General features: G+C 49.7%; 1 protein-coding gene across 2 annotated transcripts in view; it reads right to left on the reverse strand.

The window, feature by feature from the left end:
- Nucleotides 1-14,067, reverse strand: part of MYO5B (myosin VB) — a 340,465-nt gene that overhangs the window by 125,887 nt on the left and 200,511 nt on the right. For both annotated transcript variants that reach the window (XM_045065614.1, XM_045065613.1), the window contains exons 6-9: nucleotides 10,701-10,844; nucleotides 9,286-9,367; nucleotides 4,501-4,608; nucleotides 411-520 (exon numbers count right to left, since the gene is read on the reverse strand). In XM_045065614.1, the coding sequence (XP_044921549.1) occupies nucleotides 411-520; nucleotides 4,501-4,608; nucleotides 9,286-9,367; nucleotides 10,701-10,844 (444 nt within the window). The remainder of the gene's footprint in view (nucleotides 1-410; nucleotides 521-4,500; nucleotides 4,609-9,285; nucleotides 9,368-10,700; nucleotides 10,845-14,067) is intronic.

The raw sequence follows: 14,067 nt of genomic DNA on the forward strand, positions 1-14,067 counted from the left end.
CAAGCAGGGTTGTCTTTTGTCTACCCAATTACACTGCAAGCTCCATGGACACCAAATATGGTGTCCAGCTGTGCAGACCTCAGTGGGGAGCTCAGGAAGTACTCATGGATGGAGAACACTTTGTAGAATTCCATGGACCTCAGGGTCCTTGGAAAAGCAATCCATAAGAAAAAGAATTTATTCAATAGCCACTAAATTCCCTGCCCTTGGTGATAGAAATTTGATGGCAGCTGATTTGAAAAGGACCTGTTCTTTTAAAATATTATCAGCAAGAGAACAGAAACCATTACTGTTAAGAATAAATAACCTACGAGTGTCCTTTGAGTGTAAAGACACATTTCAGTTGTATCAAACTCTAGGAACAGAGTAAATTGTGTATGTTTTATCTTGGGTGCTGGTGTGCGACTTACTGATACGCTACAGGAATCGCCATCACGCTCAGCCTGAATCTCCACGTTTCCAAGGTGCAGGATAGAAGCAATTATCTTAAAAATGCTTATCTGATGGGACTCTCTCACTCCTGGGGGAAAAAAAAAAGGAATGAATGACATTCAGCATCCCTGGTAGGATAGAAAGGACATTTTACCCTTTTTAAAAGGACTTTAAAAAAGTTTGATTTTTCCTTCCTGGGCCAATGACTCCTAAAGTGATCCGGCTCCTCACCCATAATTACTAGTCATAGTAACAGCTCCGAGGGCAAAGGCGCTCCCTGGACTAAAAGGGAAATATCCTCACTCTGATTGTTCTGATCAAACCAGATGGGTTATGCTACCATTTTAACTTCTCCAAGAGCAAAGGAGAAACAGCAATCATGCAGACTCATTTTAAACTTCATTTCAACCAAATACTTTATGGATGTTTTTATGAGTTTAATAAGAATGGTCATTTATCTGCAGTCATTTCTCTCGGAATATAATAACCAGCAAACATCTGTGTCCCACATCCAAAGTGCCGACGGGGGAGGAAGAGGAGGCCCTTCTGGGAGCACTGCTGGAGGAGCTGGACAGCCAGCTGGCTCTTGGCCACCGCTGAGCAGAGCCACCCTCCACACCCCCTCACGGGTCTGGACACATCAAACTTCGAACTGCCAGAGCCAACACCTGATGCCGCACTGACTTGAGCACTGGAGTCATCAATGACATGGACCATCTCTTAAAACTTATGTTTAGGAGCACCTGGGTGGCTCAGTGGGTTAAGGCCTCTGCTTTTGGCTCAGGTCATGATCCCAGGGTCCTGGGATCAAGCCCTACATCAAGCTCTCTGCTCAGCAGGGAGCCTGCTTCCCCCTCTCTCTTTCCCTGCCTCTCTGCCTACTTGTGATCTCTCTGTGAAATAAATAAAATCTTAAAAAAAAAAACAAAAAACTTATGTTTAGCTTTAAAACATAATCATTTCTTTTTGAAGTACAAAAGACCAGACCTACAAAAAAAGGCTGCAGAGTAACAGAACACAAGTCAACCTACCACTCAGTTTAAGAAATAATACAGTGGTCTCCCACATTTCTCTCCAGATGCATTTATTTGAAAGGCAATAATTTACACAGCCTAAAAAAAGTGACACCTATAGTAACTGGGAGGTAAAGACGGACTATGCTGGGATGAAAAACTATCCACAAAGTGGACAACCCAGACATGAACTAGACAGATTCACTCTAGACTTCACCAGTGACAAATGACTATTACACTGTGTAAGTGTCATAGGGGCTGGGATTTACTTTTCATATTTTTTTTAATAAAAAGTTTCAAAATAGACAAAGAAACAGCAATATAATGAATCCCTGTTCTTGCCTTGGCATACAGGTGCTCAGAAACACGAATAACGGAACTGAACTGACGACGGGTACCAAGACGGCAAGTATTCCCAAGTGTCTACAGAGATGTACGAGTCACTGAAATGTCTGGCTTTGTTTAACCTAATTAAAAAGAAAAAAAACAAAAAAAACAAAAAGAGCTGGAGGCCAAAAAATTTAGTGTAACTGAGTAAGGACTGAAAAAAACGAAGACGGGTTAAAGCCAGAGGTTGGTATCCCCAGACAAGATGGGGGCTTGGTGGTGGTTCACCCACACGGGGAGTAAAGTCCTGGGATTTCAATCCGAGCTCGTGCATCCTGCTCTCAACTAGGTCCTACTAGTCAGGAAGTGGGTTTTGGACCATCCCAAGAGGAACAAATCACTTCTCTCCTTCACTCACTCTTGGAAACGAATGCTTTGTCCATTGTCAAAGCCTTCACTGCACAGTCATGGTAGGAATTTAAGTAGTAGGTATTGAAGGACTATTGAATTCTAACAACAGTTAGGATCACTGCACTATACTGACCAGAAAGCCCCTTCTTTATAAACTATCCTAATAAGCGGTACTCCACTATGACAAGCAGAAAACCAAATATCAGAACTGAAGGAGTAAAGCAGGGGCAGCCAAGCTATGGCCCACAGCCCACGGCCCACGAGGTGTTTTTATAAATAAAGTTTTATTAGGAGAGTCATGCCCACTCATTCACGTTCTGTCTATGGCTACTTCCCACAACAGCAGCAGAGCTGAATAGCTGCTTCAAAACACTGCGTGGCTCCAAGAGCCCCAAGTATTTATCATCTTGTCCTTTAAGAAAATGTGTGAGTAAAACAGATGTGTTTATTGAAAAGTAGGGAAGAAAGGCTTATTTCAACAGATTTTCCTGGTGCCATTTTCTTTGCGAACGACAGCACCCAGCCTCCTTGGAGCCTTGGAGGGAGCCGCCTGCTCCTTGGACCCGCGCCCGCCCACTGCTCACAGCAGCCGCCAGCGGTGGCCTCCTGCCACTGGCCAACAGGGCAGACTGGTCTCCTGCTCAGCAAGTCCCCTCCATACCTGCTCCCCAACCGAATAAAGTGATTCTGGACATTGGAGAAGTCAAGGGTGTGAGTCATCGATCTATATCTCTCGGTCTCAAATCCGCCCCGCTTTGGGATACTGGATCGAGACCTGGTGAACTTTTCCCCTTTGCCCACTGACAGAACGGCCAGCTTGCCCAAAGACCTCCACAGTGACCGAGCCATACAACAGCAGCAAGAGGACATGTGGGTTCTCGGTTTTTGTCCACCACCATCGCGGCAGCATAGCCAGGCCCTCAGGCCATGTTCTCTGCATTAGTAGCTGCCTCTGAGAGCTTCTGGTCCCAGCAAGTGCTGTGGCGAATGCAGGCTGCCTTGCAGACCAGCCGTGGTCCACGACCTCCAGCAGGATCCCTCACAGGCAGGCTTCCTGATCCTGCAGCCACACGCTCCCGGAAGGGGCTGGAATGTCCGCCTGGCAACAGTGCCTCTATCTGCTGCTCTTCCTTGCCCTTCTGCACCTGATACTTCTGCATCCCTAAAGTCGTCTTAATCACCTTTTTTATAATCATCAACTACTGCTCTAGCTAACTGATATTGTTCATCGGAATAACGAGCGTGGCTTTTAGGTCATTATTTCGTGGGTACAAAAGACAAAGTACGTCTACCCACCGATTACTTAAAGAGAAGAGAGCTTGCTCTGATTTCAGCCCACAAAGCCCTGCTTCTACCACACAGAGATTAGGGCATGTCCAGTTTGGACAAGTTTTATTTGGACACTGGATGAGACCACCTGGATTCCTACCAAAGGACCTAAGAAATGCAGCTCTGAAGTAGTCACACGACTCAGAAACCAGATGTCTACCTCAGTCACAGAAGGGGCTGGGGGAACACAGGGGCCATCCTGAGCCGTTCCCTGAGCTTCAGGCTGAATTTCCAAGCTCTGTTTTTTTCTGGTTGCAGGTCCCAGGAATTAACTCATTCAATGTCCCCATGAAGAAAGGCTTGCCTTCCACTCTGCCACTCAGGCTCCTCTTCCTCAAAAATGGCAAGGGGAAAAAAAATGGCCGGGGAGAGGAGTTTTCTCTCACGAGTCACTGAAATATCTGGCTTTGAAATATGGCCCTTCATGCCTAGGAGGACACTTGATGTTATTAGCCAAAAGGCCAAGGAGCAATACTAGAAGAACAGAGAGCTCTTAAAGAATTCCACTAAGGCTCTCTATAGAAAAAGTGGTGACAGAACAGCACTGTATAGGAGAGAACACTACCAGACCCTCATGGTCTGCTTCCAGCTTGGATCCCAGGACCGTGGTGCATGGGTTGGTTTGGTCCTAAAGACATGCTCTTTCTGCTAGAACACACGGTCTAACCCCAGACCACGGCACAAGAAGATGTGGTTCTTTTCCATTTTGTTCCACTGGCTTTGGTGGCCTGAGGAAGTGGAAAGGACCATTTTGCAGTGCCTAAGAACATGACTCTCAAATGCTTATTTTTAAGACAGATCAACAAAGGTACAAGTCTTAAACTCTGGAGTGTGAGGGTTGGGATGAATTAAGAGTAGGACAACATTCACCGAGGGCAACAGGGCTCCTCGTGGGCTTACGAAGTTTGGCAAAGTGGGACACTGTCGTGCTTTTCTACTCTCCGTGAAGTCAATCGTCTGGGCCTTTTCCCACTCAGAAGCTGCTTACCCAGGAGTGTGAAGGCTTGTCGCGTCTTCTCAAAGTCCTCAGCATCATCAATGCCCTCGATGTGTGTGTCTCCTCCCTGTGATGTGTAGAAGAAGTCCTCTGCGCATGCTATGAGAGGCGAGGAGGAAAAGCATCAGGCATTGGAAAGAAGCTTGATCCCGGTTTACCCACAGATCATGACCCATGAAGATTTCTACTCACCCCAGACAAAAATTTTATTCCCAGCTGAATGTGCAATCCTTATATCATCTTTACTGACAATGGCAAATGGAGAGAAAACTGGGTAAGGAGACACAGAGCACTACACTAACAGGATGCATTGCTGTGCTTGCATAAAACCAGTACACAAAAACACGTGACCATAAAAAGTCACAGGTGGTTCAGTTTACAGGATTTACCACAGATTTGCCTTTTAAAAGGATCTGGGGGATGCCTGGTTGGCTCTTGGTTTCAGCTCAGGTCATGATCTCAGGCTCGTGGGATTAAGCCCTGCGTTGGGCTCTGTACTCAGTGCAGGGTCTGCCTGAGATGCTCCCTCTGTCTCCTCTCTGCCCCCCCACCCCTGCGCACACTCCATCTCTAAAGTAAATAAATCCTTTTAAAAAGGATCTGATATACACTGAGAGCTACACGCACCCTAGAATCACAGACTTACAGGACCATCGATAAGCTGAGTGTGACAGCCTCATTTGACAGAGAGGCAATGATGTGCCCAAGGTGACATGGTTTTTTGTTCATTTGTTCTACTAAGTTGGGGCACCCCCTGAGCTCTTCAGGCACACGAAGAGATGAACCTTGAGATCCTCGTGTATTTGATCTCACCTCCGGTTCGGCTCTTCTCAGTCAGGCCTCAGAGAGCACCTGGGACACAACTGGTAAGAAGTCCCAGGTCTGCCTGAGAATTCAGAGCCAACCCTCGCAGAGGGCAGTAACTCAATAAGACATGGCAGTATCCACGCAGCAGGCTTGGAGGTTGGCATTTAGGGCAACAAGTGTACCTCATCGAGATTACCCCCCAAATCACATTTTCCACAAAATGCAAAACCTTTGTGTAAAACAACCCTGCCCAGTGTTTGGAATTTCTAAATTTATGGTGTTTGATTTTGACAAGATGCCAAAGCTGGACACTGACTACTGTTCTTCTTCTGTAAAGATGGTGAAATTATCTCCCTTGCATGTGTGTGGTCAAACTCACATCAGCTCAACAGGCTTCAATGCGATTTCACTGCCATGTCCAGTCTTCCTGTGACACCTTGAGCTGCCACTCTGACCCCTTACAAATGTCTTGGGTCTCTTTCCTTGCTCCATTCCGACTACCACTGTCTACATCTGACTTTCTGCACACACCTGTCGTCTGGGGACTGTCGCCAAAGACTAACCCAGTCTCCCCACTCCTGCCCCTTCAAATCCACTTTCACGCTGCTGGTAACTGATCGCACTGCACACGCATTTAAAGCCTTTTAGAAAACTCCCGCTCCCGCCCCAGTGCCCTCAAGCCAGAGGTCAAACACTCTAAAAGAACCTCCTGGGCTCTTTGTGAAGCAACCACAGGCTCCACATGTCCATCCAGACTCAGGGCTCGCCCGTCCTCCCACACGTCTTGTCCCTGATCCACCCCCTTCCTGACGGTTGTTCCTCAGCTCTACCCACCCACGGCCAATCTGGGTCCACGCTGAGCCCACCTACCTCTCCTTTCTGGTCTCTTCCATTTCCCACCACACATCCTCTGCTCCAAGCCATACTCCTCCTCTGAGTCTGAGTATACACTGCCAGGCCCGCTAGGAAGTGGCCCAACTCAGACCCAAACCCTGCCCCACACAATCCAGGCTGGACCATCAGACTACACTGTCCACAGGCATGGAGAGCAGGGTATCAGCCATAGTTTACGAGGGAAAGCTTCCCAGAGAAGTAACCCAAACCCTGATGACTAAAGGCTCTTGTGTGGGAGAGGAAGGACTTCAGCCCCAGGCTTGCAGACAGCCCCAGAAAAGGCAAATGGTTATGGAGGGAGTCACAGCAGGTCTCTGTGGAGGGTGGTAAATTCAGCTCTTTTCTATGGAATCCCCCTGCGAGCTCTGGCACAGAACAGAGGAGTTTCAAAGGCTTAAGAAAAGCATCATTCTTCCTTTCACTCACCTTTCAAAGTACTTCCTTTGATGATTTTTGCAGGGGCATGTTAGGATGACTGAACATATTTATTCCTATTTTTCAGATGGGCAAACTGAGGAACATAGGGCTGGAAGGGATTACCCGGGCTCCCCCAGACTTTGGCCAGCCTGGGAGCCCATTACCTGACCACCCTAATGTGGAGATGGTTGTTTACTATAGGGCTTTCCCATAAACACAACCTAACTCGTTATCGAAATCTATCAGCTGACACATCAGAAAAATACGCAGGACACCAGACCTCTCCGCTGGAGGAAAGGGGGCATTTTCAGTGTCTACTGAGACCCTTTGTTGTCAAAAGCCAGGAGCCCCTTGCTGATGTTCTGACTCAGACTGACCGCCCACCTTCCCTGCTGCTAGTTCCCAACCTCGGGCCCCACAGGGGAACTTCCTCGGGCTGGGGCTCATCCCTGCAGGGCCCACCCGGGGCAATCACAGCTTCACTCTACTAAATGACTGAATCCAATCGAGATGATCATCTCTCAGGCGTGCAATCAGCTCTGTCACTGTCACACTTCAGACCCTCATAAACAGGAGACAGTCCCCTGCCATCAGCTTAGCGGCCCCGGATCCAGGCTCTCCTTTCCAGCCCGTGAAGCCAGTGCTGACCGTCCCGTCCCAGAGCAACAGCTCTCCTCCAGTGTGGGCCTCCCCTTAGTTCACATTTCCAAGGAGAAATACTCCACAAAAGCCCCCAGTAACTGGCTCACCAGATAGACACCGAACCGTGTACAGCCCAGAGGCGGCGTGAGGCCAGTGCTTCGAGAGCAGGGGACCATCAGGGGCCCCGCCGCGGGCTGGTTCACCTGGGAGGCTACACTCCAACTGTGCAAAGCAAGAAGGCTGTTCAGAAGACTCTCCACATACCCATGGAAGAGAAAAATAAAGAATTTATTCCTTACTACTTGAAGGCTCTATGTAAGGAAATAAAAAGCCCATTATACTTCTTTTTACCATGATTTATTTACACTTTGACCCATGATTCATGGGAGTATTGCTTTTTAAAATCTCATCCTCAGGTCACTTTCATGCAGCAGAGCACCATCAACAGAGCAGAGGGAAGTATGGATGGAGTGTCCCTCCGCTCCCCCTCGCTGGGCCAAAGAGTCTCACAGGGACTTCTGCTCAGTTGAGGAGCATGTTCTAGCTGAAGGGAAGGGGGCAGGAGACAAGGCGGTCTGTCCACTAGGAACCCCTGGCTAGTCTTTCATTTACTTCGTGTTTCCAACCCCCAACTGTTATCGTGGAACTGTCAGGCTTCAGAGCTCACAGCCAAGGCATCCATGAGGCCAAACACGGCCTCCCCCTGAGCCTGAGAGCTCATCAACGCAAAGGTCTGCATTCCTGGTCGCTTGTGGCCATAAACCAACACCCGAGCCCGAGCTGCCAGCTCCGGGAGGGACGCATCCAACAAGTCTTGTGCCCGTCCCTCCCAAGGAGTTTACAGCTTCACTGGGGGAGAGGCAGACTTGCAAACACGGAGTCCGGTTCAGCAGAAAAGCAGCGTAGCATGCCCTCCTGGGCTTCCTCCTCTGGTTCTCAATTTCCTTCCCCTGGGAACCTTCCACCCACCTCGGCTCTGCTTCCCTCAGCACAACCTTCCCACCCTGCATGGTCACGGGCCGTGAGCTCGGCGAAGGCAGGCCCCACAATCGGTACACTGAGCGCTCCATCCCCGGAACCTCACACCACGTCTGTAGGCGTCAATGCATGGACCAAGGACCCAGTGCTGACCCGCACGACCCAGGCACCAAATGTGGTAGGAATCCATAAGTAAAGCAGAGAGTTAGGAGGGCAGTTAGACCGAAGTTGGAACTACCTGGTGTGTGTCAGCCTTGAGGGGTATGGGCTGGGGCTGTCAGAGGTCAATCTGGCACTGGGCCCTGAAGACAGCTAGGATCTGGGCCGTGGACAGCCTCAGGGGTCGGTTTCTCTCACAGACACATAAGGGTCAACTGACCCCTGTCTAGACACCCAGATCTTCACACCATCGGCTACCACTGCAGCGTTCCCCCCCCCCCGCCCGGGTGCCACCCAATGCCACCGTGCCCCACCAGCTATGGGGAGGTCTGCACACCCTGGGGCCTAATGCTCAGCAGCCCCTTTCCCCCACCCCCTTGCCCCGGGCCAGCCATCCTCACCCTGCCCCAGCCGCTCACCCCCTCCTTCCCTTCAGCCCTGCCCCAGCCGCTCACCCCCTCCTTCCCTTCAGCTCTATCCTTGAGGAGGACTTACAACTCCCCGGCTACAATGACATGAGCTGCACTGGGTAAATCTCTAGATCCTCATGGTGGGATGGCCTTTTTATGCTGTCTGAAGTGTGATCATTTTTCAAAATAATGCATGGAAATTCTTATGTGCTCTGTAAAATACTATCCCGCCCCCCTCTTTCCCTCTCAAATGGTTTTCTGTGGCAAGCTGCCTGGGGACAATTGGCCAGAGTTTATCGATTGGGTACAGATGCTCAGAGAGGTCTGGACGGGGACATACTCGCATGGGAAGCAGAGCTGGGACAAGAACCCAGGACGGAGGGATCTGTGCAGAGCCCCTCCACCCCCGGGCAGTACCCCATGGCCACACAGCCCCTCCCCGAGGACAGGCACACCCACATTTGCATACTTAGCGCAAGCTCTTTGAATTCTGGAAGGCTGGCAGCAGCACAGAGCTGGTAGAAAATGTGGTAATTCCGCTCACCGTCCGCCTGCAGGAGGAAACAAGCCCAACAGCTTTAGGACAATGACCCCAGCGATCATCCCCTCACTCGCTCTGTGGATGACCGTGGTCAAGACTTGTGCTCACGTCTTCCCTCACAGCTCTGCCACCTTCAACGCCCACCCCTAGATGTTCCATTCACGGTTGTGTTCCTTCTTCGAGCTTGAGGATTTCTAGCTCTCTCCTATTTTCTTCTCGTTCTCTGCTCTTCCACAGGGTGGGCTGCCAACTCCCACACACTCGTATGGATGTCCCTGCTCCCTGGCTCAGGCCGCATAGACTGTCATTGGCCTGCGGTAGGCTCCCTGTCCTCTCTGGGAGGCTGGGAACTAAGTCAGAGCTCTGCCCTTGCCCATCAGGTCAGGCTGGGGCAGCCACGGAAGGTCCTAGACGGAGGGAGGACTCACAGCGGACACTCAGGCTTCACCAGCCTTAAACTGGCAGAGTGGTAGTGGGGAGGGGGGCGGGTGTGGTCAAAGAGTGGCAGGGGGCGGGGCTTTAGGAGGACTGGGCAAAGGAAGAGGAAGGCTTGAGGGGTGTTCAGCAAAGACTCTGGCCAGAGCCACAGGCAGCCCTGACCTCCACCCAGCACAACAGGCTGTTTGCTTTGCTGCTGTGAGATGAGGATTTGGGGCCGTCGAACCAAATTTGGGAGGTGGGGAGAGATCCTGAACAGAAAAACGGAAAAACAAAGCTGATTAAAAAATTCGTTAGACGTTTGTTAAGCATCAGCCTGCAGAGGGACGTCTCTGAGAAGCAGCTGAAGCTGTTCAGGATGTCCCCTCCACAGGCAGTTGAATGTAGGGGTGTGGGGCCACCTCAGACCGGGACGTGTGTCATCTCAAGTCGGGGACAGGACACTAAAAGGGGGCTGGGGGAGGACTGTTTTGGGGCTAAGTAGATGTCCTAGCAGTGAGCTTTCTTTTGTTTGTTTAAATAGGATCTACAAAGTAAGGAGGTTCCTGGGGAAGCTGAAGCCCACAACCTTCCCCTAAGACTCTCAAATCCACAAAGAACAGGACTATCTTGTCCCCGTGTCTCCGGTATCACGCACAGGGCTGGTATGTAACAGGCACTCATTAGGTTTGTTGACTGAATCTAAAAACAATACCAACTTCAAAACAATACCAAGCAGATTTCCAGGCCTGATGTCCATGGTCTTCACATGAATAGTTTTCGACATAAAGAGAGAAAAGCTAAAGGTCAAGTGTATCCTAAAAAGGAGATGCTCTCTCTGGGCATAGGGAGTGGGTGGGTCAGGGAGCAAGTGAGCAATCACTCCTGGGGAAAAAGTACACAAAGGCCCAACTCCTGCCACTCACCTGGAAGACCACTCTGGACTTCTCCAGCAGGTAGGTCCTCATGTTGGCCCCAATGATGTGGTACCGCTTATCAAAGCCGATCTGAATATACTTTCCAAATCGGCTGCTGTTGTCATTGCGAGTGGTTTTGGCATTTCCGATGGCCTGCAGAGATCACACAAAAGGTATGCAAAACCAGGAAAGCTTGCTTGGTTTCTAGGTGGTGTGTGTGCGTGCGCAGCTCTCTCTCCTCTTCCTTACAAAGCCCCCCTCCGCTGCAGGGATGACAATGAGCAGAGCTAAACACAAAACTTCATTCCATGCCTCCTTTACTCCTAAGGATGGCCAGTGAGAGTAAGGAGCTGACTGGTGGACTCTTTCCAGTGATCCCACCTGGAACGTGCATGGTGATGGCTGCAGCTGGAGCAGTCACCTTGGGACCATGAAGAAAAGGTCTGGAGAATCACATGCTGACTGGCTTGAGCTTACCAAACCAATACCAGTCTTTGAGAGCTCTCAGCTTGAAGTGAGAAAGGCAAACTTTCCCGTGCTTTAAACAGATCTCCATGACGAAGCAGGAAAATGTCATTCCTAACTGATAAATGGTATTTCCGAGAAAGAGACCAAGATCCACACCAACCTCATCACTAGATCGTATCAGGAAGCCCTCACCCTCTGGATACCTTTTCTCATGCAGCTGCAGGGGCACAGTTCAAAACACCTGATGAGAATTTAAAAAGTAAGGGACTAAATGGCTTGGCACGATTATTCACTTTCTACAAAGCATCGCATTGCTAATGGATCGGTAATGAATATATTACCATTTTAACTTTAATCCATTTCACACGTTTACATTTTTAGGTGGTTGAAACGCTTGAAAAAGTTGTCTATGAAATTTGAGGGACGGAGAGGCTGAAAGAAGATCCAAACCCAGACTGTGCCTCCGCCCCTTCTCAGCCGGATCCAAGCCACAGAGCCACTAGTGCCTCCCGGTGTTCCAAAACTACACAAGCTCAGCTGGGATCTGTTGTAACAAGGCAAACAGGGCAGCTGAAAGCAAATCCTTGCTTAAAGATCCCAATAACACATCCTCACGAAAATGCCCCATTCCCATTCTTGAGATGAGTCCGGCGAGGCCGTGAGTCATGCAGCTGCTCGCTCACAGAAACCCAAGCCTAGCTCTGCACTACAGAACGCGTCCGGTCTGAGGGCACCTGCACTCTACACACCCACCTCCCATCCAGGTCCCTCTGGTGTGATGGCCCGAACATTTGCCAAAAATCCAACCTTAATTTAATCAAGCTTCTGAATTTTACAGCCCTTTTACAGGAAACACAGAGGACAAAGGAACACGTTAATCAGCATCAGGAAGATACAACCGGCAAAGTCTGGTTTGTGGAACATTCTCAAAGACCATCTAGTTTCAACGAATACAATTCAATGCAAAAATTTCAAAATATTCAAACTCCATAATTCGTAAAATGGCAACAAGAGCCTTTACCAAACCTGACACCACTCCTTGTGATGGCTTAGGGGAAAGCTTGCCCAGGGTCTAGAGATCACAGTTGATCTAGAGAGGTCTAACTTCCTTACCTCACTAGGTTGCTTTGAGAAGTGACAGATCTAGAAGTACTTTAAAAATATGTAATGGCACCCATGAAGAGAAGAGGTTATTATGACCCAACCCATCAACTCTACCCTAGGACTCCTAAATCCTGTGTGTGAAGGACACACGGGCAGTTCTGCATCTTTTAAACGCTTGCTAGATTTTTTCTGATTTCCCACGGACTCAGGAAATGTCTTGATGAGTTATCATAGATGAGAAAAGAAAAACAGGTTTTAACCTTGAGTCCCACAGACCAGGGAAAAAAGCAGACATAACCGAAGTGGTTACAACATGGAAAATGAGCAAATGGTATAAACAGGAAATTCATGGCAGACACTCACAAGATCAAGTGCTGAGAAAAGGTAACCTCACTGGACTTTGGAGAACAGCAAACTCAAATAGGGAGGGGCCAGGACTAGGAACTCGGACACGACAAAACGAGGAGAATGTGAGGAAAGGGAACTCTCCCATGTTGCTGGTTCAAATGGGAACTGGAACCACTGTTCTGAGAAGTCACTGGACCTATCTAGTAAAACGGAACACACATGCACCTCCCAGTTCAGCAAGTCTACTACTAATATGTAGATATTACCTGGAAAAACACGTAGTGCACACGTGAGTAAGCACAGAAATCTCTGGCACAGGTTGTAATTACTAATAAAAAAAATTCATCCTCAATGCCCACTAGTAAGGGAATGCATAACATGTAGTGGATTCACACCACGGGACATTATAAAGCCGGTATAGGCAAACGAGAGCATGATTCGTGGATAAATTTATAAGATGTTGAGGGAGAGTTGCAAAATGACAAAATCCACTACCATTCACACAGTACATAAGAGAACCACCTTCTGTTGTTCATGCACGTGCACAAACATAGGAAGAACAAATGGAGTAGTTTCCGTAGAGCGAGGATTATACAACAACGAGGGACGTATCAACGTGTGGAGGCGCAGAGCAGGGAGCAGTTACCCACGGCCGGCAGAGCGAGTGGCTTGGAGGGGTGTAAGCTGACAAGGGTCTTAAAGCGGGAGTCGAGTTTTGCTAGTGGGGAGGAGGAGGGGTTCCAGTTACGGCCCTGGCCTGGCTCAAGTGTGCACGTGCGGAGCGGCGAGAGTGTGCTGCACGTGAGATAAGAGACGTGCTGCGTGAGTGAGTGTGGGCACAGACGCTTACATGAACCAGCTGCAGGCCTGGTTTCTTTAGCTCAAAAGGAAAAACCTTAAATCCCCGAATTACATAGTAACTGGTCTTAGTTTAGATGATTTTTGCTCACTGTACCCTCACAGTCTCCTCCTTCTCCCGGGATGGGGGCATTCTCTGGCTCCTTGTGTGGTGTAGGCGCTGGGCACCCCAAGAAGCCACGTGACCCCTCCAACCTGGGCTTGGTTCTGCCTCTGCTCTAACAGTCGCTCAGCCAGCGCAGACTTGTGAACAAACCACTCCCGGATGCCGGCAAGCTCACACGGAGCAGGGTCAGAGACCTCTGGCGTCGGGAATGAATCATCCCAACCCACCCTCAAGTCGCCTTTCATTCAAGCCACTGTCACTTCGTGCAGCTCACTGGGGATTCCGTTTCCTTGGACCGTCCTCGACGGTCTCCCTGGGAGGCAGCTGCGGAAAGGAGGAGATGGCGCGGGAGCACGGCGGACTGCTTGGTCGGGACGGGAGCCGGGTCATCAGGAACTGGCTGGCCCCCGGGGAAGATCTGCCTGGTGTTGCCTCCAACCTTCTGAGGAGCCACAGAGCTGACTGGGCTTCCTGACACACGGGCCCGCCTAG

The sequence above is a fragment of the Mustela putorius genome, unplaced genomic scaffold (genome assembly GCF_011764305.1).
Source record: "Mustela putorius furo isolate JIRA1106 unplaced genomic scaffold, ASM1176430v1.1 tig00003858_pilon_pilon_pilon, whole genome shotgun sequence".
Taxonomy (NCBI): domain Eukaryota; kingdom Metazoa; phylum Chordata; class Mammalia; order Carnivora; family Mustelidae; genus Mustela; species Mustela putorius.